At 54.9% G+C, this 20,762-nt stretch overlaps 7 protein-coding genes across 7 annotated transcripts; 5 read left to right on the top strand and 2 right to left on the bottom strand.

Annotated features, from left to right (window-relative positions):
- Nucleotides 1-1,962: 1,962 nt before the first annotated feature.
- On the bottom strand, nucleotides 1,963-3,249 carry RAD10 (ssDNA endonuclease and repair protein rad10; the record flags this gene model as incomplete). The annotated part of the gene is made up of 2 exons (XM_062947102.1): nucleotides 1,963-2,205; nucleotides 2,419-3,249. The coding sequence occupies 2 exons, from the start codon at nucleotides 3,247-3,249 to the stop codon at nucleotides 1,963-1,965; spliced, it is 1,074 nt and encodes a 357-aa protein (XP_062800583.1).
- A 357-nt stretch (nucleotides 3,250-3,606) lies between these two features.
- QC764_408140 (uncharacterized protein) lies at nucleotides 3,607-4,833 on the bottom strand (the record flags this gene model as incomplete). Its single annotated transcript, XM_062947103.1, has 1 exon — nucleotides 3,607-4,833. The coding sequence occupies one exon, from the start codon at nucleotides 4,831-4,833 to the stop codon at nucleotides 3,607-3,609; it is 1,227 nt and encodes a 408-aa protein (XP_062800582.1).
- Nucleotides 4,834-6,326: 1,493 nt separating this feature from the next.
- QC764_408150 (uncharacterized protein) lies at nucleotides 6,327-7,524 on the top strand. The gene is made up of 2 exons (XM_062947104.1): nucleotides 6,327-6,664; nucleotides 6,732-7,524. The coding sequence occupies exons 1-2, from the start codon at nucleotides 6,338-6,340 to the stop codon at nucleotides 7,458-7,460; spliced, it is 1,056 nt and encodes a 351-aa protein (XP_062800581.1). The 5' UTR covers nucleotides 6,327-6,337; the 3' UTR covers nucleotides 7,461-7,524.
- Nucleotides 7,525-8,235: 711 nt separating this feature from the next.
- On the top strand, nucleotides 8,236-11,433 carry QC764_408160 (uncharacterized protein; the record flags this gene model as incomplete). Its single annotated transcript, XM_062947105.1, is given in 4 exon segments — nucleotides 8,236-9,108; nucleotides 9,119-9,266; nucleotides 9,271-10,285; nucleotides 10,350-11,433. Coding segments are annotated over 4 exon segments (3,120 nt in total).
- A 4,792-nt stretch (nucleotides 11,434-16,225) lies between these two features.
- On the top strand, nucleotides 16,226-17,856 carry QC764_408170 (uncharacterized protein; the record flags this gene model as incomplete). Its single annotated transcript, XM_062947106.1, is given in 4 exon segments — nucleotides 16,226-16,260; nucleotides 16,273-16,845; nucleotides 16,995-17,295; nucleotides 17,371-17,856. The coding sequence occupies 3 exon segments, from the start codon at nucleotides 16,835-16,837 to the stop codon at nucleotides 17,854-17,856; spliced, it is 798 nt and encodes a 265-aa protein (XP_062800579.1). The 5' UTR covers nucleotides 16,226-16,260; nucleotides 16,273-16,834.
- Nucleotides 17,857-18,948: 1,092 nt separating this feature from the next.
- On the top strand, nucleotides 18,949-19,670 carry QCR6_2 (Cytochrome b-c1 complex subunit 6, mitochondrial; the record flags this gene model as incomplete). Its single annotated transcript, XM_062940593.1, has 2 exons — nucleotides 18,949-19,035; nucleotides 19,251-19,670. The coding sequence occupies 2 exons, from the start codon at nucleotides 18,949-18,951 to the stop codon at nucleotides 19,668-19,670; spliced, it is 507 nt and encodes a 168-aa protein (XP_062800578.1).
- Nucleotides 19,671-19,692: 22 nt separating this feature from the next.
- QCR6_1 (Cytochrome b-c1 complex subunit 6, mitochondrial) lies at nucleotides 19,693-20,147 on the top strand (the record flags this gene model as incomplete). Its single annotated transcript, XM_062940592.1, has 2 exons — nucleotides 19,693-19,876; nucleotides 19,950-20,147. 2 exons carry the CDS (start codon nucleotides 19,693-19,695, stop codon nucleotides 20,012-20,014), a joined length of 249 nt encoding a protein of 82 aa, XP_062800577.1. The 3' UTR covers nucleotides 20,015-20,147.
- Between the last annotated feature and the right edge of the window lie 615 nt (nucleotides 20,148-20,762).

Here is a 20,762-nt window from a genome sequence, read left to right as displayed (position 1 = left end):
TTATGCTTATTCCTCTCTGGGTTCTGTGAAAGGAAAGGTGACAGTTCAAAAGGGAGGGAGGGATGTCCGTCTGACCAAGGGCGAGAAGGCGAAGGTAGGTATAAATCGCCAATATAGCCTCATGAAGCACTGTGGTAACAAGAAACAAAACGACGAGGCTCAATCAGCAAAACCAAAACCTAAAGGGAGAGGAGTGCAGTATGATATAATAACCCACCACCGCAAGAAACACACCCATCCAAAATCCCCCGTTGGCAATGATGAGACAAGAGAACAAGACCCAAATTGTGCGAAGGGAAAGGAAAAGATGGTGGTCAGGAATGCCACCCCGGGGCAAGACATCATTAAAACCAGAATCAAACCACTCACTCCCCCCTCCTGCCCCTACCTTACTCAAGGCAGGCAGACACATGGCTATCTACCTCCCCTACTCATGGTAGTAAGCAACCTGACAAAAAAGTAGATTGCCCATACCATCCCATCTCACCCACCCAACCTCCTCCTCCTCCTCCAAAGCACCCACGCACACACACACATGCTGGCGAGTCGGACGACATATGTGGACCAAACACTGTCCTGCAATGCAAGAATGGTTGACCCATTGCTCGCATGCAGCAGGTAGGAGGCCGTTGCACACTCCACCACACCAAGAGCCAAGGTGAAGCGTCGAAGTTAAAAAAAAAAAAAACTGCTGTCCGGAAAATGCCATGTGTGTGTTTCGGTAGAATCTTTTTGCGGCTCGTCGATGTTGTCGTTGACGATGATGGTCTGGCTCTGTGTAAGTCAAAATAAATGCCGAAGGGTGTAAGAGTATAGCTCAATGGAAATAGATCATGATTGGTCAATCCTTCTCAGACCTGCCTAATCCAGCAGGAGCTCAAAGAGTGAGTGAGACACAAGCAAGCATACACGATAGAATTCGAATGGTAGCACTGAGTGGTAAATGATGATGATGATGATGAGACAGTCTTCTGACCTAGCCCATATGACGAGATTGCGCCGTCCGATCTACCAGACGAACTCGATGAGATGACCAAAACTTGAATCCCCCGGTGCCTGACTAGACAGCTAGGTCCCATCCCCTTCGGATGGTGGTTTTTTTTTCTTTTTTTATTTTCTTTTTTTCGCGGATTGATTTGACATGACCTTGCTGAGATCCAGGTACCGCAGCAAAACAAGCATTTCAGGTATCAAACTCGCCTTGGATAGAACATGTGAACAACGCCCATCCAGCCGTGTCACCCTGCGTGATACATTGCTGATCAGTACCCCCCCCAAAAAAAGTGCTTATATTCCAGAGTTGTATGACTGACAACATCACCCTGCACCTTTCCTCCTTTAAACCCGCCTCCCCGCAGCAGGAATCCGACGTGAGCTTCATGCATGAACAGCGTCACAGGGCGTCAACCATGTGGACCACCCTCTCGATACTACTGCAGCCACCCGCAAGCCCTTCCCGTCCAAACTGCTACTGGGCAGATGATCAAAGTCTCTTTTCCAAGACTCATGAACTCTCCCGAGGCAAACCCAAATCCGTTCCAAAAAAAAAAAAAACCGATGTTTGCTGTCTAAACCTGATGCTGTCCATTCTTTGAGCAACACCAAAAACCCCGTATGTATCCCAACATAGTTCCCAATCTCACATATCCACGTAGCTGGTCTCAGATGTGGGACATGATTACTCCAAGATGGGCAAACCGCCGATACGGGACCTCTCACGGCAGGTCCGACCTGAAGAATAACCCAACCTACTTTGGTTGTTCAACAGGCACCGCACCAAAGCAGAAAAACCTGAAAAGCACTACCATGCCCCTGACTAGCAAAAATGCCGAACAACACATTTCGGTGCTAGCAGCATGCAGTGTCGAGGTGTACAAACCCAGGGTTCCGCCTGGTGCTGTGACGTGTAGTGCTGTTGTCACCGAGGATGTTCCAACCCGAAGCCACCCGAAGCTCGCCCATCTAACCATTGTTCCTGAGCTTTGCCAACGCAGCAGCAATCCCCTCACTGAGCTCAGGCTCCTTCCTCTTCGCAGCGGGAGCCGGAGCCGGAGCCAGAGCAGAACTCGAACTCGCCGCAGCCTGACTCACCCCTTGCTGCCCCCGTCCCCCCCCCTCAACCACCCTCATGGCCTCCTCCCCCTCCTCATCCTCATCCTCATCATCATCACTCCCAAACCTCACCTCTCCCACCACCTCCAAGCTCTTCCCCACCCTCCTCACCCCCCCCACTCGTCTTCCTCACCCCACCCCCCCCCCCCCCTCACCCCTTGCGTCCCCTTCCAGCACCACCACCACTCGGCACCCCCCGATAGAAACCGCCCCCTCAACACCCCTTTTCCCCCTTCCTTTTCCTCCCCTTGAACGGAGCCTCCACTGCCCTCCTCCAAGCCTTAACCTTCCTCTCCCCCCCCCCACAGTCCCCAGCGTCTCCACATCAGCATTAACCGCTCCCCTCAAACTCCCAAACGTCCCCACCAGCGCCACCGCATCCGCCTTGTTCACCGCCCTCGGCACAGTCACAAACTCAACCAACCTCTCCGCATACCCCGTCGCCTGCTGCCCCTTTATCCCCGCCGCGCTCGCATGCTCATAGCTTTTATACAGCTCGAGATACCGCCCTGCCTCGGCCGCCGACCAACATAAAATTACAGTGACGTTATTCACAAGGGAAGTCTTGGAGAGCTCGCGGAGGGAATCCTCGTGGTTGGGAATGTCGACAAGCACCAACAAGATCCGGAGGAGGAACCTTTGTTGGAGGAGGCGGATGCGGGTGTAGATGTATTCTGGGTGGAGGCGGTGGTATTTAAGGCTCAGGAAAAGGGCGCAGGTGGTCGCCCCGAGGGCATAGTCGGCTGGTATGTCTGAGTACTCCCACGGTATGGACTTTATGCAGGCTAGCACTGGGTTTCCTTTTTGCCGCGGGGATACGAGGATTGAAGACCCCGAGCCGCTGGCTCGGGAGGGGAGAAGTTGGGGGGTTGGTTGGACTATTTTTGGGGGACCTGACGCGGTGGAGGCGTGCCGTTGCGGTGGTGGTGGTTTTTCTACTCGCTGGGGGGTGGGTTGTTGGATTTTGAGTGGGAGAAAGGCGGGCGGGCCCGGGGGTCGCTGTTGTGGTGGCGGTGGTAGTGGTGGTGGTGGTAGTGGTTGTTTGTTGGTTTTGTTGCTATTCAAAGAAGTGATGGCATCGGCTGAGGAAGCCAGGGCATCCAAAAACTCGGCGTCGGCGCCAAAATCGTCGTCCATTTTTGTGGTGGTGGTGGTTGGTGGTGTTCTCTCTGTCTGGCGATGGACGATGGCTTCGTTCGTTCAGTGACGCGCCGGGTGGGGCTTGGAAAGCCGCGCTGACACGTGCCAAGGATCGGGGCTTCGGCAGTTGGCCGAGCGAGAGTGGAGACGACGTCACAGCAGTCGCTAAAAGCGGGGGGTTGAAGGTGCGGGGGCCATGAGAATCATCACCAGTGTCACTCTCGAGATATTGAAGGGCAGTTGATATCCTAGCAGAATATTTGTGCTTGTGATGTGATAAAACATGCCCAAAATGCCTCGATATCCAACCATTCCCAGTGCATCACTTTCCAGTTCTAATCCAGGTCCTCCGTCTCAAAGCTCCTCCCCATAATCGCTCTCGCTATTTCGATCAACCCCCGTCAAATTATCATGTATCGAATACAACGCCCTCAACCAAAAGTTCAACATGCCCTCCAATGCACCATACTCCTCACACCCCAGCCCAGCACTCCCCAACTGATCCCTCAGCCGTTCATAAGCCTCAATCATAACCCAAACCTGCAGCGCCGACGTCTCCGAATTCGTCCTGCTAGGCCGACTAGCCAACGCAGAAGCCAGATCCCTCGTAAGCAAATCCAGACATATCTGCAGACTCAGATTATCAGGCGCCGGCGCATTTGCGATGCTGCCGGGCGGTGGTCGGGGTGATGGTTCCGGGGAGAAGGACACAGGCTTAAAGTACACCGTCTCCTCCTCGAAGCTCACCAGCGTCCCATCGTCTGATATCGGTGAGCCAGAAGCCGTATCCACCGGGCGGGGGGCTCTCAATTCATCCCGCAAATGGTCTGAACTTTGTTGGCGTCGGATGGATAACCGCCTTTCTTGGTGAGATGGAGGCGGTTCTGAATGGGATTCGGAATGTGACGCCTCACGAGCTGCGTTGTCTGATTCCAAAAGGGCCCGGTATTGTTCTGCGATGAGTTCAACGGTTGATGCCCTGGCCAGCGCGTTGCTTGGTCTGGGAATGCCCTCCAGCTGTCCTATTGAGAATATGGGTGTCTTGGCTCGCCGTCTCATGGCCGTCATGGGACTTGCTGGTGCTTCCGAGTTGGAGCACATTGACATTCGCTTCTGGGCGTCGCTGTCGCTAATGACGAGGTGCGAAAGTTCGGGAACAATCTGGCCTTCGTGTAGGGTATCTCGTGATTCTGCTGGCTGCAAGGCCTTCGAGGGCTCTGAGAGCGAGGGTTTTGAAGCCTCCGGGGACTGTGAGGGCTTCGAAGACTCCAAAGACACCGAAGTCTGCGATGTCTGCGCGGGTTTCACGGATTCATCCTGTGGATAAAAGCATCCCCCATTCTTGAAGAACTCTGACCATTTTGGATCGCTCAGGTCGGGAGATGGTAACGACAAGACAGGCGGCTTGTCTGCGGTTTCGGATTGATCATTCTTGGTGGATGCTGAGTTCGAGAAGCCGAGCCGCCAGGAAACGGCGCTTCGTTGTTTTGACACGGTCTTTCTGAGCTTCTTTCTGAGTTTCGGCCCGGTATGTCCTCCGGCGGGTGAGGCGACCAACAAACCGCCCTTGAGTTGCTCCATTGCTGATCAAAAGGAATTTCCAGTTTTAGGCAGTAGAAAACGTGAACAATGCGGGTTGATATCAAGGCAAGTGTGTAAGAGACACGGGTAGAACTTCCAGAATGACGGGTCAAGATGAAGGCTCATCTATGACTTATAAACTTGGACGGGAGTGTGGTGGGATTCGCATATGACGTCCGCACCAGCCCGGGGTCCAGCCCACTGACCCACCCATCAAAGTGGTCTACTCGGGACTTGGGGCCCGATTTGGATTCTTGGAACACTGGACGAGCAGCCAACACCAAAACAGGATGCAGGCATAGTCCGTGCAAATCATCATGAGATTGAATCGTGGAATTATTCTTGTTGGACCCCCAGAGCGTCTGAGAAAAAGCCAAGACCCGCATCATGGGCAGGTGGCCCTGCCGCTGCGGGAGCGATCATGGTAGAAGAGTAGCCTGCACACAAAGTCCAGCCTGTCTCGAGTGTGTTGATGGTGGCGGGACTCCATCATCCGTCAGCGGGAGGGGTGTGCTCTGCACAAGAGCGTCCACTTGACTGCTGCAGACTGTCGGCCGAGATCTTAATAAAGTTTCCGTTCTGAGCCTTATAGGGCGGGACGCGACCTTCAACCCGTAGTGGAAAAGGGGGGGGGGATGCATAGATGGATGGTGGCAGGGAACATTAGAGCCATCCATATATGGTCTCGCGAGAAGCTAGGGATCTGAGTCGAGGAAAATGGCACCGCCGATGTTTTCTGCCGTCCACGAGACACTTTCTGAAAAAGGGGACGAAGGCTGGGGAACCCATCGGAATATGTCGTTAGATCTTTGAAGAGGAATGTCTTTTCTGGAAGCCTTCAGTTCTTCTTCGGGTCTCAGGGTTCTATTCGCTTTAACACTACAGGGCTCAAAATGCGGGGAAAGAGAAACCTCTTGATGGAAAACAATGGTTGGAGCCAATGCCGGCCATTTGCTGAAACGCGGAGTGCATGCATGCATTTTACCAAACTTGGGATCTCAAGGGCTGGTGATGGATAGCTTGTTGTTCACCCTAACCCTACGACTACACTTGTGCAATGTCGCTCAAGGGGCTGACGAAGGAAGAAAGAGACCGATTCGGTGCCGGGCATCCCGTAACCACAAGGAATATTCCGATGTCTCGCCCGGCGGTGACGTCTTGTACCGCTTGTGGATTTCTGTCAGCACCTTACTGACCGCAAATCTCAAGACCGACCCCGGAGTTCCCGGTAATCAACTTTACGCTTGAACATCTGACTCGAATTCCTAGACATCAGACTGTTTTCAACACCAACCCAAGGAAAACACATAACTCCGCCCCCGCCAAAAGCCTGGCCACTGGGACCAGCTGAAGGCCAGCCGCATACCGGGCACCCTTACCTCCGAAAGTCCGACCCGCCGCCGCCGCCGGGAGCTCACACCCTTGGCGCCTGTCACCCTTAGCTCATGCTTGACAGGCTTCTTTATTCGTTATTCCAACAGCTTCGCAACGGTCAACAGACACGATGGCGAGCGGCATCAAATCACTCATCAACAGCGCCAAGGCCCTCTACATAGGCAACTCGGGCAGCAAGGCCGAGCTCCCGGACCTTTTTCCCGTCGTGGACAAGGAGATCGACGGCGAGGATTGCGACCGCGACTGCAGCAGTTGCGTTGTCCAGTACCCAAAATCATTCAAGATTGACGAAACTGATGCGCTCTACGGCTTTGTGAAAGGATGGAGCACGCATGTTCTGGTTGCGACGGGCAAATCAGACTGGGTGCGCGATGTTGCGGATGAAAAGGGGAGCATCATGCAGGCCATCTCGCATGCCAAAGCTCCCAGCAATGGTGTACGCTCCCAATGGCTTCCGTCAGTTGATGGACAAACTTACTGACACGCATGTGACCATCTTCCAGCGCCTCATGGTCTCTGCCTCCAACATTCCCACACCGCATCGGACCACCTCGTACTCTGAACCGACGACCGTCCTCGTACTGCCTGCCTTCGCCGTCGTCGAAAACGTCACACCTGCTACTGTGCCTACATTGGTGTCCATAATCAACGATTCACCTACCAACACCTCGCCACTCGAGCCAATTTCCATCCCCCCATCCATAACAGCCCATCTTCCAGAACCAACGCCTGCCATGCTGAAGGACATCACAACACGGCCGTCACCACATCGCGCTCTTATCCTGCTCTGCTCTCAAAAGACCCGCGATGCACGCTGCGGCCAGAGCGCGCCTCTTCTCCGAAAAGAATTCCAGAGGCACCTAGCACCACTAGGTCTCTACCGCGATTTAGACGATGAACGACCAGGGGGCGTGGGCATCTACTTTATCAGTCACGTCGGAGGACACAAGTACAGCGCCAATGTGATGATTTATCGGAGACCAGACGCATTCGGTTTGGACGAGGTGGAGCTGGGCAAGCTGACCGAGGAGGAGAGGCAGCGCGTGGTGCCAATCAAGCCACAGGAGGGCGAGGACGACTTGGGCGCAGCGCAATGCATCTGGCTGGCGAGAGTGAAGCCAGAAGACTGCGAAGGCATCGTCAAGTTTACGGTTTTGCAGGGCAAGGTGGTGAAACCACAAAGCCAGTTGCGAGGAGGATTCGATAGAGGAAGAGGGTTGATGAGTTGGTAGTAGAGCTTGTAGATGGATGGATGTTGTTTGTTTACTTTTGGTGCTTGTCTAGAGCGGTGGGCCCTTGTCTGCTAAATCCAAGTTTTGTTGTTAATTTGCTTTGAAGTCAAAGGGTATACAAGGGAACAAAACCATGGTGGGGTCAAATCGCGGGGCATGTACTCTGTATCTATCTTATCAAACGGCCTCGGCACGTCCAAGTGGTTCCGGTGTTTCGGGCCTTGATTTCGAGGCGCAATCACCCTGGCAACGGGGCGACCCCCGGTAAACAAGCACACAACCACCCTCATTGGGCCTACCAGAAGCCAGAACTGGGAAACTTCCAGCCAACCTAAGCGCAGGAAACATCCCTACTTTGTCCGCACCCACTTCACCCACTCACTCTCCACGCGCGCGTTCGACGTCACCCGAAGCAACACGCAGCAGCAGCAGCAGCAGCAGCAGCAGAAGCGCAAAGCATGGCATAACTTATGACCACGACCAGCACCGACACACCACACGACACGACGAGAGTGTTTTTTGTTTTTTTCTTTTTGTGGGCATTTTTTCTAGTTGTCGTCGTCGCAGGAGAGAGAAATTGGCATTTTTGCATCGCGAGCGACCTAAACGGGGTGTGTTTTCAAGTCAAGCCCAGTTCAAGTCGAGTCGGTATTTCACTACCTACCAAGCATTTCTTTTCCATCTCAACGAAACGCGGGCTTTCAGGGAGAAGGATACAGCATTCCGAGGAACGACCTTGAGTTGATTGAGAGAGACAATTGGGCATCTCCATACCATGGTGCCCCCGCCGCTGGACAACAACAACAACAACAACAACAACAACAGCAGCAGGGGAGAGGCATATGATGCTGCTGCTTACCCTTCCTCCCAACACCACCACCATCACCAGCGCAACAAATCCTCCGTCTTCCGCTCCTTCATCAGCGGCAACAGCAACAGCAACAGCAACAGCCACAGCCACAGCACTCCTACCCCCCCCGTCCACGGCCACCACCATCACAAGCGCAACAACTCCGACGGCACAACCACCCTCCCCCCACCAAACATAGCCACCAACCCAGACTTTTACGCCTCGGAGCAAAACCTCGCCGCCATCAACCGCGCCGGAGTGTACCACGTAGGCTGGGAACCGCCCACCTCCCCGGTCATGCCCCCGACAAACCCAATCAGCACAAGCCGCTACCCCCCCATAACCCGGCACGGGTACGCCCTGGAGGAATTGGTTCAGAACCGTCAGGATAACACCCGCTCGCCCGCTGCCGAACGTCCACCCCCCGTTCCGAGAGGGCGGTTCGACCCGCAATACACCTCCAACAACCCCCCGCCATCCTCCCCGACAAAACTCTCTTCTTTTTCTACCCTCAAGGCGCTGGGGACTTCCAAACCGCCCAAATCATCATCCTCGCCGGTTAAGCCGAAAAAGGCGAAATCGGCCACCAATCTGGGGGGGTTGCTCCTCCGGCCGAAGAGTTATAAGAACCTCAAGAACGGGGAGGATGAGAGCGGGCAGGGGAAGGACAAAGAGAACCGCTCACCGGGGGGAGTGGAGAGTCCGCCCCCGATCTACGCCCAGTTTGCGAGCGGGGGGTTGAGCACCAGTCCGCCGGTGGAGTTGCCTATCAGGAACAGCAGCTCGGGGACTCATTCTGTGATTCCAGGTGGTGGGGATAAAGGAGGAGGGAAAGGGGAAAGGGGGGGGGATGGGGTCTCGAGACCGCCGATCACGACGAGGCCGGGGGATGGGGGTTAGGCCTCGGCCGAAGAGCTTCACGAGTTATGTTACGGGGAGTGGGCTGAGGGATAAGAGTAGGGAACGGGGGGAGGAAGAGCGGGGAGGGAGAGGGAGAGGGAGAAAGGGGTGGGGATCAGTTTCAAGAGGTTGACTTGGGGACGGGGGGGATAAGAACAAGGATTCTGGGGGGTGGTGGTGGGGAGAGGCCGCCGGCTGGTTTGAATAACCATTTGGGTGGAGGGTCGGGGAGTTCAAACAGGAGCAAGAGCACCACGCGGGTTCCCAACGGCGGGAGCGGCGGGAGACCCAGGGGACGAGCGGGGAGCAATACTGCCGACTTACCGGCTATTGAGCCGCAAGATATTGACAGGCATCTGGAGGCTATGCTTGACAGGAGGAACATCCCTGAGAATCAGCGGTACAAGATGAGGAATTTGTCCGACACGGTGAAGATGGAGTTTATTCGTCAGGATTGGGCCGAGATGGTGGCCAAGAAGAATGAGGAGGTGGGGATGGAGGGGAGGCAGAGTGTGAATCTCGCGCGGGGGTCGATGGATGTTGGAGCGAGGGGACGGCCGACGGAGAGGGAACTGGATGAGGCAGCGGCCGGGGATAAGTCGACAAAGAAGAAGAAGCACGGGAGGGGGTTGTCTTTGACGCTTGGGAGGGGGGGAGGTGGGAAAGGGGATGGCAGTGGTGGTGGTGGTGGTGGGGAGAAGAGCCCGACAAAGAAGAAGGGGGATAGTAGTCTCGGGAGGCATTTTAGGGGGAAGAGCAGCAGTGAGAGTTTGGTTGGGGGTGGGGAGAGTGGGGGGGAGGGACAGCAGGGGGGAGGGGGGGATGGACAGCAGCTGACGGGCGGGGGGCTGTATACTGGCTTCATAGCCAAGGTGAAGGGCCAGCAGCTGCCGGGGGACTTTGTGAGTTATTTGCGCAAGGTTCAGAAGCCGGAGCTGGTGGAGGTGGGGAAGCTGCACAAGTTGAGGTTGTTGTTGAGGAATGAGACGGTGGCGTGGATCGAGGAGTTTATCAGGCAGTGCGGGATGGAGGAGATTGTGGATTTGCTGAAGAGGACCATGGCGTTGGAGTGGAGGTTTGTTTTCCCCTTATTTCCCGCCCCTCTCGGTCATGTTACTAACACTTTTTTGACTCGCAAGAGAGGAACACGAAGACGCGCTCCTCCACGAAGTCCTCCTCTGCCTCAAGGCGCTCTGCACCACCTCGCTGGCGCTGAAATACCTCCACACCATCCACGCGACTCTCTTCCCCTCTTTGTTGCATCTCATCTTTGACCCCGAAAAGAAGGGGCCGTCCGAGTTCACCACGAGGAACATTATCACTTCCATCCTGTTCACTTACATCCAGCACGCGCCCTCTCCCGGCGAGAAAATCACCCGCGCCAGCACCGTTTTGTCTTTTCTCCGCGACCCTGACCCGATAAAAACAAGCCAGACAATCGAGTTCATCGCCCAGATGCAGAAACCGCGACCTTACCGGGTCTGGAACAAGGAGGTGGTCAACGTCACCAAGGAAGTCTTTTGGATCTTTCTGCACAACCTCAACATTGTGGCCTTGCCCCCTCCACGGGATGAGACCTCGCCTGAGATCGTGTTTACTCACGAGGGGTACATGGAGCGGCATTTCCCACAGGAACGACCTCCCGTTCCGGCGGCGCCCTATGTCGGGGGTGTGGAGTGGGACGCGACGAATTATTTGGCTTCTCATTTGGACCTGCTGAACGCGATTATTGCGTGTACGGGGCCGACGAGGGAGGAGAGGAATCAACTGAGGGAAGAGCTGAGGGTTAGCGGGTGGGAGAAGGCGATGGGGGGCACGATGAGGATGTGCAAGGAAAAGTTTTATGGGGGCGTTCACGATGGGCTGAGGACGTGGGTCAAGGCGGCGGTGGAGGACGGGTGGGATGTGAGGGATGTCAGGTTTGGTCCGCCGGTGGAGGCCAAGTCGAGGGGGGCGAGCCCGGCCAAGAAGCAGCAGCCGCCTGTCCAGCCGCCGAGGTTGGAGATGCCGAAGTTTGACTTTGGGCCGTTGCCGCAGGTTGTTCCGGCTGTTGTTGGGGATGGTGGTAGTGGGAGTCAAGGGGTTGGGTTGGGGATTAATACTTCTGTTGCGCATGTTGGTAACGGTGGTGCTGGTGGTGGTGGAGGTGGAGGGATGACGCCAAAGATTGGGACGCCCAGGGTGGGGGGGGTGGTGAAGGCGGATGATTTTTGGTTGTCTTGAGGGGGCGTTTGTACAAAAAGTTGTATGAAACCGAGGGTTAGGGGTGTGAGATCAAGAAAGGGTCAGGGTGGGATGACCTAGTGTTGGAACAGCAAGGAGGAGGGTTAGGGGTTGGGCATGAAAGACCAGGAGATGGACAGAGACGAGGAGGAACAGCACCACACACACATCCGCATCTCACATCACGAAACGACATGTACATGAACTGGAGTAAGGCTAGGGAACTTTTTTTTTTTTTTGTTAGGATTAATGCAAACCGGTTTATTGCCAACCTTAGGCTGACTTGGTATGGACTTGTCTGTAGAACTGGGCTCCATGTGTTGGCCAGCATGTGAATGGGCAGGTTTGCTCGTCCTCTTACTGTCACTGCTATTGTTGTTATTGCTGCAGTCGTGGTTGTGGTTGTTGTTGTTGCAGCTGTGGCAGCGGTGCTGAGTTGTCTCGACCTCGCCTACAATTTCATGATTTCTTTTTTTTAACCTTCTCGCCCCTCTCTACCCCCTTCGGCAAACATTCGCCTCCCAAGACGTGCGTCTCAAGGCATTTCCCGTATGCTCGCCACGGAAAAAGAGACACGGCTCCTGTCTGATCTAGACATCAAGGCCCATCATATCATACATGATCCCAAAACGGGAAGGGGTATCGAGCCGTTCGCGTACCGGATTTGTGTCGTCTGGGTGGTGGGTGGCTGACACAGACCGCTGCTTGTCTACGCCACAATCGATGTCCTTGTGTATTTTTGAAAAAGTCCTAGAGGAGTGGCGAGATGGCAAGGACGGCAGACCTCCCCGCTGCTAGGCTCCCAAGTCAGCAGTATTGTCCGCTCTATGGGGTTGCTTCCGGGTATGGGGCACGAAGGCTGGAAGGTGTGGGCCACAAATAGGCTCTGGGGTGAGAAGATAAAAAGGAGATTGCACATTCATCGGGGATGACTATGACTGGATTGACCTTGTTTCCTTCCCCACACACCCCCTCCCTGATCTCCAGATGCCGGGGATGTTTCTCTGTGTCATCGATATGATCATGGTTGGGAGTTCGGAGAGGCGTGTTTGGCTAATGAAGCTCTCGTCATGACTGTATGTTTGATGAAAATTTCATCATGTATTTACCACAAGAACCATTTTACCGAGACTCATCAGTACAACGCGCTCACCTGCCTCTTTCGATGCTCTTTGATCCGCTTTCCAGGAGGATGGGCCCAAGAAGCTGACCTGCCCGTCGAGGAATCCACATATTATGCTCTTGAGCTGGTGTCCGGGATAGCCGATATTCGAGTGTCCATAGGTCGCTAACGGCCTCGTCGGGGAGCAGGGACAACCGCCACATGCGTTGACAGGGAGGTCGGTGGGGAGGAGATTCTGTAGGTGCCCAAAGACCCAGCCGGATGTTTTGACCCCCTTCTGAGAGTCAGCTGAGCCGACAACAGACTGCTCTTGCTGGCCCGCAGGTGCTCCCTTCGCCATGATGCCCAATCACACCGGCAGGTCGTGTGGACGGGAGTAGAGAGGGTGTGCTTGCGATTCCAATCAGTGTCTGCCTGGGGTGAGTTCGGTATCACCAACTCGAACCACCATCCCCCTGTTGCCCATGTCTGCCCGATGCTATAGGCTGTCTTGACCCTTGGCAGCCGGGAGAAGGGCCGGAGAAAAGGCAGGCCTTCTGGGGATAGAAGTGACTGATCACCCCCTCCTGTGGGAAGCCGAGCTGGCTTGCAGCTGTCGGAGAAAGATGTCCTGACTGAGGCGAGTTCTTGACAACGGCAATGCCTCCCGAGAGTCCCCTATACTTTCAGGCAGCATCGATCCCAGGCACAAGCATGCCCCAGCTTCTCTTTGTGCTGCTCCCTCTGACAGCGGCAGGTACGGAAACCACTTGACGCCCGATGACTCGAGACAGACAGGATCTCCGCGACTATCTTCTGTCGAATGCGTGCCAGCTCAGTAAATCTGTTCAGCCGCCGCCTATCAATCTCGGAGAGTGTTGTCCTTGAAAATCCTCTGGACGCAGTAGATTGTTCTCGACCGTCTTGGGGGACCACGCACCCTCTTATAAGGAGAGGGATCCCGAAGCGAGGCGTCTCTTTTGATGATCAATACATCCCGATGGGGAAACACACCAGGCGAAACGGCTGTCGGGCTGCGCGGTCCTGTGTAGCGGATGTGTAGTGTGCAGGCACAGTTACGCAAGGATCCGCCTCCCGACAGCCCCAGAGCTAAGAGGCGATGTGCTGAAGATCAGGTCTGTGTTACTGTCAGGAACGGTCAACATCACGCTCTACTACTGCCGCATAACACTTAGCCACGAGTCTTACCGCCCGAACAACAAGATCGTTCCAGGGGGGTGTCGACAAGCAGTCCGGACGACCGCAGCCCGGCTTTCCACATTTGGGGGGGTGAGCTGGTGAGTCCGACGATGAACGAACGTGACCAAACCATCAAGATGCAGCCATGTACAGCACGGTCTTTCTCGAAGCACCGAGGCAGGTTCTCGCAAAAGCGGTAGGAAGACGTTGGTGCATGAGCTTGGCAGCGGGTCTCCCCCTGAATATGATGAGGATGTGGAAAACCTGACGAACAGCGTCTAGGGCACACGGAGACGTCGCGCTGGCGGCCATCATTGGAGTACAGAGGATGCAGGTTGGATGATCCTGCGCATATCTCAGGAACCATGTCAGACTGGAGAGGCCGAGCTTGCGAGGCGGATGAGCAGTGATGAGGTGTGTCGTCGAGCGATGCGACATGAGGCGCCGGCTGATTGCATCTTCTAGCCGTACCCGGGGATAAAAGTGGCTCGAGTCTGGTACGAAAAAGAAAAACAATGACAAAATCATGCCCGGAGAAGCACTAGAAAGTTTTGCATCTTGGACCCTGAGACGATCACTGACAGCAGGGCTGAGATCTCCAGACACCTCAACACACATTGTCGTCAAAAGCGTGGAAAGAAGAACATGATCGGCCGGAAGGCTGCTGTCGTCCTGCTGCAGGAGAAGAGGAGAGAAAACCTGTACGTGTGTGCAAGTGGCACGGTGTTAGAACCGCGGTAGTTCATTGACCCGGGCCAAGCGCCCCAGACTAGGTATCTATTGGTCCGAGCTATGCTCAGTTGTTGTAACGGCGGTGGACAGGACGTGGGCGAGACCGGACGGGTCCCCGGTTGGAAGACAAAAAGACGTCATGCTTCAATGGGCAGGCAGGCAGTCGGCATGAATGATGAAGAAGAGGTGATCGGGAAACGCCCTGGAGAGCCCCACCAAAGGTACCGACATCGTCGTCGGAGCTGGGCCCCTTGCGGGCCTCATGGCAACCGTTTCACTGGCTGGTGATTCGGGCGGTGAGCCTTCCATTGGGTTGGAGAAGGCCGGGCCCTTCGGGAAAGCGCCCTGCGGCCCCTGATACTCGGTGAGAGATCCGCAGTCTTGATAGGTGGCAAGGCGAGGCAAGCAGGGACACCAGCGAGCCCAGCTAGTTGGTACTTACTTGGCAATGCTAGCCCTAACGCAAGGTCTGCCAGGTCTGCCCTTGGCGGTGGCATGGTATGTACTCCGTACTGCAGAATGTACTCCGTACCGGGACAACAGAACAGCCGGGGGCAGCGACGCTGGATATTTGACGAGAGGGTGCAGAGGTCACAGCAGAGCAGAGCATTGACAAGTGGCTCCCCTCCCGCGGACTTGCAGATTGGGGGTTCTGGTTCAGATATGGGACAAGACGGAAAGGGGGGTGCCCACCAGTCCCGTCACCCCCGCGGCGCACCGAGAGGCTGGCCCGTGTGGGCGTCCCGGCAGCCAGGGACAGGGGTACCTGTGCAGCTCTATCAGAGATCTGTTTCGGTACAGTATTTTTGGACGACCACCACCTCTCTTCTTGGGGCTTGGCCCTGGATTGTTTGTAGTAGCTGTCCAACTGACCACTTGACCACTGCCTGGAGAAAGAAACGACAAGAGGCTCAAACAGCAGTGGATTCCCAACGGTCGCCGGGGACAGGACGGGAAACGGGAGAGATGATGGAGGCTCCATTACGAAACTCAATTGACGATAAGCAGGGGGACGACTGGGAGTGAGGTTACATTCCAACAGCAGAGAGGCGGCGTGTACGAATAACGACGGGCGAAGTGTCGTCGAGCGCGGGGAGCATGAGCAGGGCACCTCCAGTCTGACTTGCTTCTCCTGTCCCTAGCAGCCGGTACTCTATTAGCTGGGAATTGGCTGGGACCCCCAAAGAGGGGAGTTGACCTGCACGTCGCGCGTCGCCGGCTGTCCGTACATACGTAGATGGGCAGGTAGTAGTGTAGTAGTAGTTCGTTGGCCGGCAGATGGCGTTCTTGCTTGGGTTCGTGGCCATCGTGCGACGAGAAAAAAGCATGGAACTTGCAGGTCTGAGATTGGACTGACCAAAGAGAGCATTGTCTACTCTAAGGCAGATACCGTAGGTAGATATCAGATCAGCAGCCTGGATGGAATAGGTGCCCGTGGTGATGGGAAGGTGGGTTGAGAGAATGACGTGGGCAATGCAAGGTTGACTATATCCCGCCTTCCTTCCATTTTTATCACCGATTGTCAAATCAGAGAGGGACCTGATGGCTTGAGCCTGAAACAATATCGTGAAATTCAAGCCAGGCCTCTGACAGGTTGATAAATGGCTGTAGTGCTGTGGTGTACTGTAGGTACTGTATCATCGGTTTTGTTGCGGTCAGGCTGAAGGTGAGAGGTCCCACTGGTTCCCGCCGCATTGGCCAGCGCGGGGTTCTAATGTACCCAGCGGGCGGACGGTTTTTGTCTTTTCCATGCCGCGCCTCACATGAGACCCTACTACTACCAAGCATTGTAGGTAGTTGTGTAGGAAAGCTCCGTTGTATCATCGCCGTCCGCCTTCTCGGGAAGATTTATCAAATACCGCCCCCTACCTTTTTTAGCTCCCGCCTCCTGAAGCCGATCTGATCTGGCAGCATTTTTGCCATCACTGGGCCGACTGACTGCCTCTGACCTCTCCCGTCTTCCCGTCTGGCGACAGCTCACCTCACCTTGACCACCCACCTACATACACCCATCCATCTGCCAGGTTGGCTTGCCGAGGTGCATCGCAGCATCAAGTCGAGGAAAGAAAGCATAGGCTAGCAGCACCTACAACAGGCTGGGCCCGGTCCACTCAAAAATACCACGGCAGCCGTACAGTAATATTCTTTGACACCATCCATATAGGTAGCTTACCAGATCGAAGCCGCTAGTTACCATTAACTGTGTAAACCCTGCTGCCTGCTAGCGACCCAAAGCAACGAATCGAGGCCGAGCCCCATCGAGCTCTCTGCCCCCTACCTTGGACCTGGTGTGGGACGCACCCAAGACCACCATCTCTGCGGGTAGCGGGCCATCTGCAGCCGACTAACCACACCCGCCTCCTCATCATGTCAATAAAGTAAGTGTGCTTTGCCCTTCTGACCCGAATCAAGCCCCCCTCGTGTCTTCTACTCTTCACCTACCTCCCCCCCTGCCGCGCCCCCTTACCACCTCCCTCTCACCCATCCATGACACCGCTGCCGTCTCCTTCCCACCTGTCGTGAACAGTTCTAAGCCTGTTCCTCGCCAACCCCACATCCAATACACATTCTTTTCTTCTCGCCTAATGGATCAGGCCTTGGCCGAGCAGCACCAATGGACCATCTTGCGATATTCTCGGTCTAACGATGAGGACAGCTGGGTCATGCTGACCCGTGACGGCGAGATTGTGCCTATCCCCGGGGAGAAAATCCTGCACACCTCACGGCCACGAGTCTCGTTGGAGATCACGACGCCGAAAGAGCTCAATATTGCCAACCCATACACTCTCAAAGTCGATAATGGCATTGCCTACATTACCAACGAGCGGGTAAGACCATCCATCCCACCGCCCCCTCTCCTTGTTAGGAAGTTGCTCAGAGCTCACCGGTCCCCCCTCTCACAGGTGATATATCTCCCTATTAGACCTAGCGAGAATTTCAAGTCGTTCTTTGCACCCGCCTTGAACTTTACCGACACCCATGTACAGTCGTCATGGATTGGCCCCTGGAGTTGGGGTGGCACCGTCAGGCCTGTCCCCGGCGGCGGCATCCCCATGCACATCCCCCGGATCGAGGTCAAGTTTGTCTTCAGGGATGGGGGTCACAGCGACTTCCAGAACAAGTACGAGTGGCTCAAGGAACGTCTTCACCATGCCCGGGAAATGGGGCTGAACCCCGGTTCGAACTTGGAGCCTCCTCCGCCCTACGAGGACAACGCGCCCGGACCTTCCTCCGGCCCGGCCGGCAGTGCCCCGGCCGGCACTTCTGATCAGCCTCAGCCGCCTCCACCCGTTCCCGACGAGCCGCCCCCGGACTATGTCGAGGCGCAGACTCAGGCTATTTCGACGCAGTATGAGGAGAGAGTGAGGCAGGATGCAGAGCGGCAATGAATTTCGAGCTAGGGAGTAGCAAAGGGACAGGTGGGAAAACGTGGTGAGAATGGGACAACTTCTTTGGACCGCATTCATGCTTTCTTTTTTCTTCTTGTATTTCTTCTTCTTGTTCTTCTTCTTGTTCTTCTTCTTGTTCTTCTTCTTGTTCTTCTTCTTGTTCTTCTTGTTCTTCTTGTTCTTCTTCACCTGCGTCTTTTTTTTTTGGTCAAGCCCTGCTGAAAAACGCAATCCCTCTTCAACCTTTTCTCGATACCAACAGTTTACGGATACTCAGATTCTTTTGTGGTCTTGTAGGGTTTTTATTCTAATGTGTGATTGCTTTGTTTTGGTGCTTGATGATTGGGGGAGTGAGTGGGTATAGGAGTGTGGAACAGAAACAACCCGGAAGGTTTTTTTTTTTATCTGCATTGCGTTGGGCGTGTTATCCTGTGTTTTTGTCTTTTTTAGTTTGATGATTTTTTCATCTACTTTTCTTTTCCCCTAAAACAAAGAGGCCTCTGGTGGATGGAGGGGGGACGTGGAGGATTTGGTATGTAAGCTGGAGTCGGAAGAAGAAAACATTGCTTTTCCCAATCATCTCAGAGATCCGGGAAACCTGCGGCTTACTCGCTTGGAGATTGCGTCGTGTGACTTGAGAGAAACTGGGTTATTCCCGTTTGGTATTTGTACATAGTCTTCGGTACAGCAAAGGTATGAATAAGGTAAGAGAGGGCTGTGTAAGGTAGGCTGTGCCTTTTGCAGTCACGGAGTCACAGTTACAATTACGAGATCCTTCAGGCTTCCCCTGGGTTGGTTGCCTTGCTGATGATGGATCTGATCAGGAGGGCCTCTCTGCTGTGCTCTCGTCAGTAAAGGTCACAAATAATTACCTCAGCATCTCACGTGATCGGGCGGAAGTAGCCGGGTGCAGCTCGTCACTCCTCCTCGGGCGGGCGGCCAATCAAAATCCCGCAATTGCAAGCCCGGCCGGTTTTCGATGCGGCCGATTTTTGCGAGCTTCCAACGTCGCGCGATACCTTGGAGGAGGCACTTGACTGCTCACGCCCATTCTTGCCATTGACTATCCACCAAAGGCCCCGGCTTGCAACAATGGGTTTCTGGGATACCATCACTGACCTCGTCGAGGCTGCCACCCCTTGGTCGGTGGCCGAGGCCGAGGCTCCCGCTCACGAAACGGTATGCGCCCTTTCTCCTTGAGCCCTGAAGGTTAGCTGTTTGCCGGCTGCCCACCACCTCCGGGGGGTTGCTGGCTAACCCCGGGTGATATGGACCGACAACAACACTTTCATGTCATGCTAGAGAGGATCGAAAGCTATGGAAGCTATATATTTTTATTGTTGCTTGTTTGAAACAGCTGACTGACTAGCGGGGTCATTCGACGACGTATACAGACCGAGGAGACCACCGCCGAGACCACCCAGGAGGACACCAAGACCAAGGCCGAGGCTGCTGCCGCTGAGGAGGAGCCCGCCGCTGAGGAGGCTGCTGAGGAGGAGGATGAAGAGGAAGAGGAGGAGGAGGAGGAGGAGGAGGAGCTCCAAGATCCCAAGGATGTTTTCGAGGAAGGTGGGTACATCGCTGCTGCTACCCCCGTCGCCGTCGCCGCCTATGCCGTCACCAACAAATCACCACACACCACCACCACCACCACTACCACCACCACCACCACCCAAACATGCACACCACGGAGCCGCCAGCAGCAGCGAGCTATGGTTGTCGAGGAGGAGGAGCAAGAGATGTGGCGTGCTGCCATGTCGCTCTGCGAGCTGAGCGGGCAGGCGTGGGCCCGCAGTGGCCGACCGACTCGATGACACATCTGCCGCTTCTGCTGGCATGCTGTTGTGCCCTTGCTTTTTTGTGAGAACAACTGCTGACGCTGGGGGTTGTTTGATGTATACAGAGTGCCGGAACTCCAAGGAGTGCGCCCCTGCCAAGCACCACTTTGACGAGTGCGTCGAGCGTGTCACCGCTGCCCAGTCCGAGGAGGGCGGCGCCAAGGAGGACTGCGTCGAGGAGTGTAAGTTATATGTCTTGATTGTCCATGAGTTCTACATGTCCACGGCACTGACTTGGCTGGTTACACAAAACAGTCTTCCACCTTGCCCACTGCGCTACCGCCTGCGCCGCGCCCAAGCTCTGGTCCGTCCTCAAATAAATTCACGCAAATTTATCAACCCTTCTCGATGGTCCCCCTCTCTGTTTACCAACCACCAATCACGGACCCGGCTTTCTTCTTCTAGACTCTTAGGATACGGATGGGGCGCCCTTTTTTTCTCGGCACATTGCATGCATGGCTTTGATAGAATGGGTTACGGTGTTCCGATAGACAAATGTGAGAGAGAGGAAGGGAGAGGGGTGAGGGGGGGGAAGGGGGAGGCACGAGAAGGGGGGGAATTTGGGCCTGGAAAAAATGGCTGGGTGGAGGGAGGGAATTATCTCTCTCTCTCTCTCTCTCCCTGTATAATCGAATGATGTGTGTGTACCTTGGGGGGATAGGTGGAAACTGCTCCAGCTGTTTGTTTGTATCATAACTCTCTCTCTCTCTCTCCCTCCCGACATTGTCACTTTACCATGACTCACATCTTGTAACGAAAAACGGAAAACACATTAGATTTTTGGGGGTAAATGATTGTTTTATGAGTGTTTTTGCAGGTATTGGCAGTGTTGATGGTCTTTACTGAACCGCTTACATAGCGCATACGACAGCCAAAATTGGCCAAGCAGCCCAAGTTTAGGATACAGGCAGAGAGCACACCTGCCGTCATCGATTGGGAAGAGCAATGCCGACTACCTAAAAGAGAACTACCACTATCATGGCCCGAAGGACCGGACCAAAAAAAACCCATCAGGGAGCATATGCAGTGTCACACACATATTTGTCCGGTTTGTGCTGTTGACCGGGT

The sequence above is a fragment of the Podospora pseudoanserina genome, chromosome 4 (assembly GCF_035222485.1).
Source record: "Podospora pseudoanserina strain CBS 124.78 chromosome 4, whole genome shotgun sequence".
Taxonomy (NCBI): Eukaryota; Fungi; Ascomycota; class Sordariomycetes; order Sordariales; family Podosporaceae; genus Podospora; species Podospora pseudoanserina.
Note: the sequence above shows the minus strand (reverse complement) of the source record. Positions and strands in the feature narration are given on the sequence as shown.

What these genes read in the sequence shown, in the direction of transcription:
- QC764_408150 (XM_062947104.1), top strand. Translation starts at nt 6,338, where the DNA reads ATGGCGAGCGGCATCAAATCACTCATCAACAGCGCCAAGGCCCTCTAC. An exon ending in CCAAAGCTCCCAGCAATGGT is followed by an intron (nt 6,665 to 6,731) that starts GTACGCTCCCAA and finishes ACCATCTTCCAG; the next exon opens with CGCCTCATGGTCTCTGCCTC.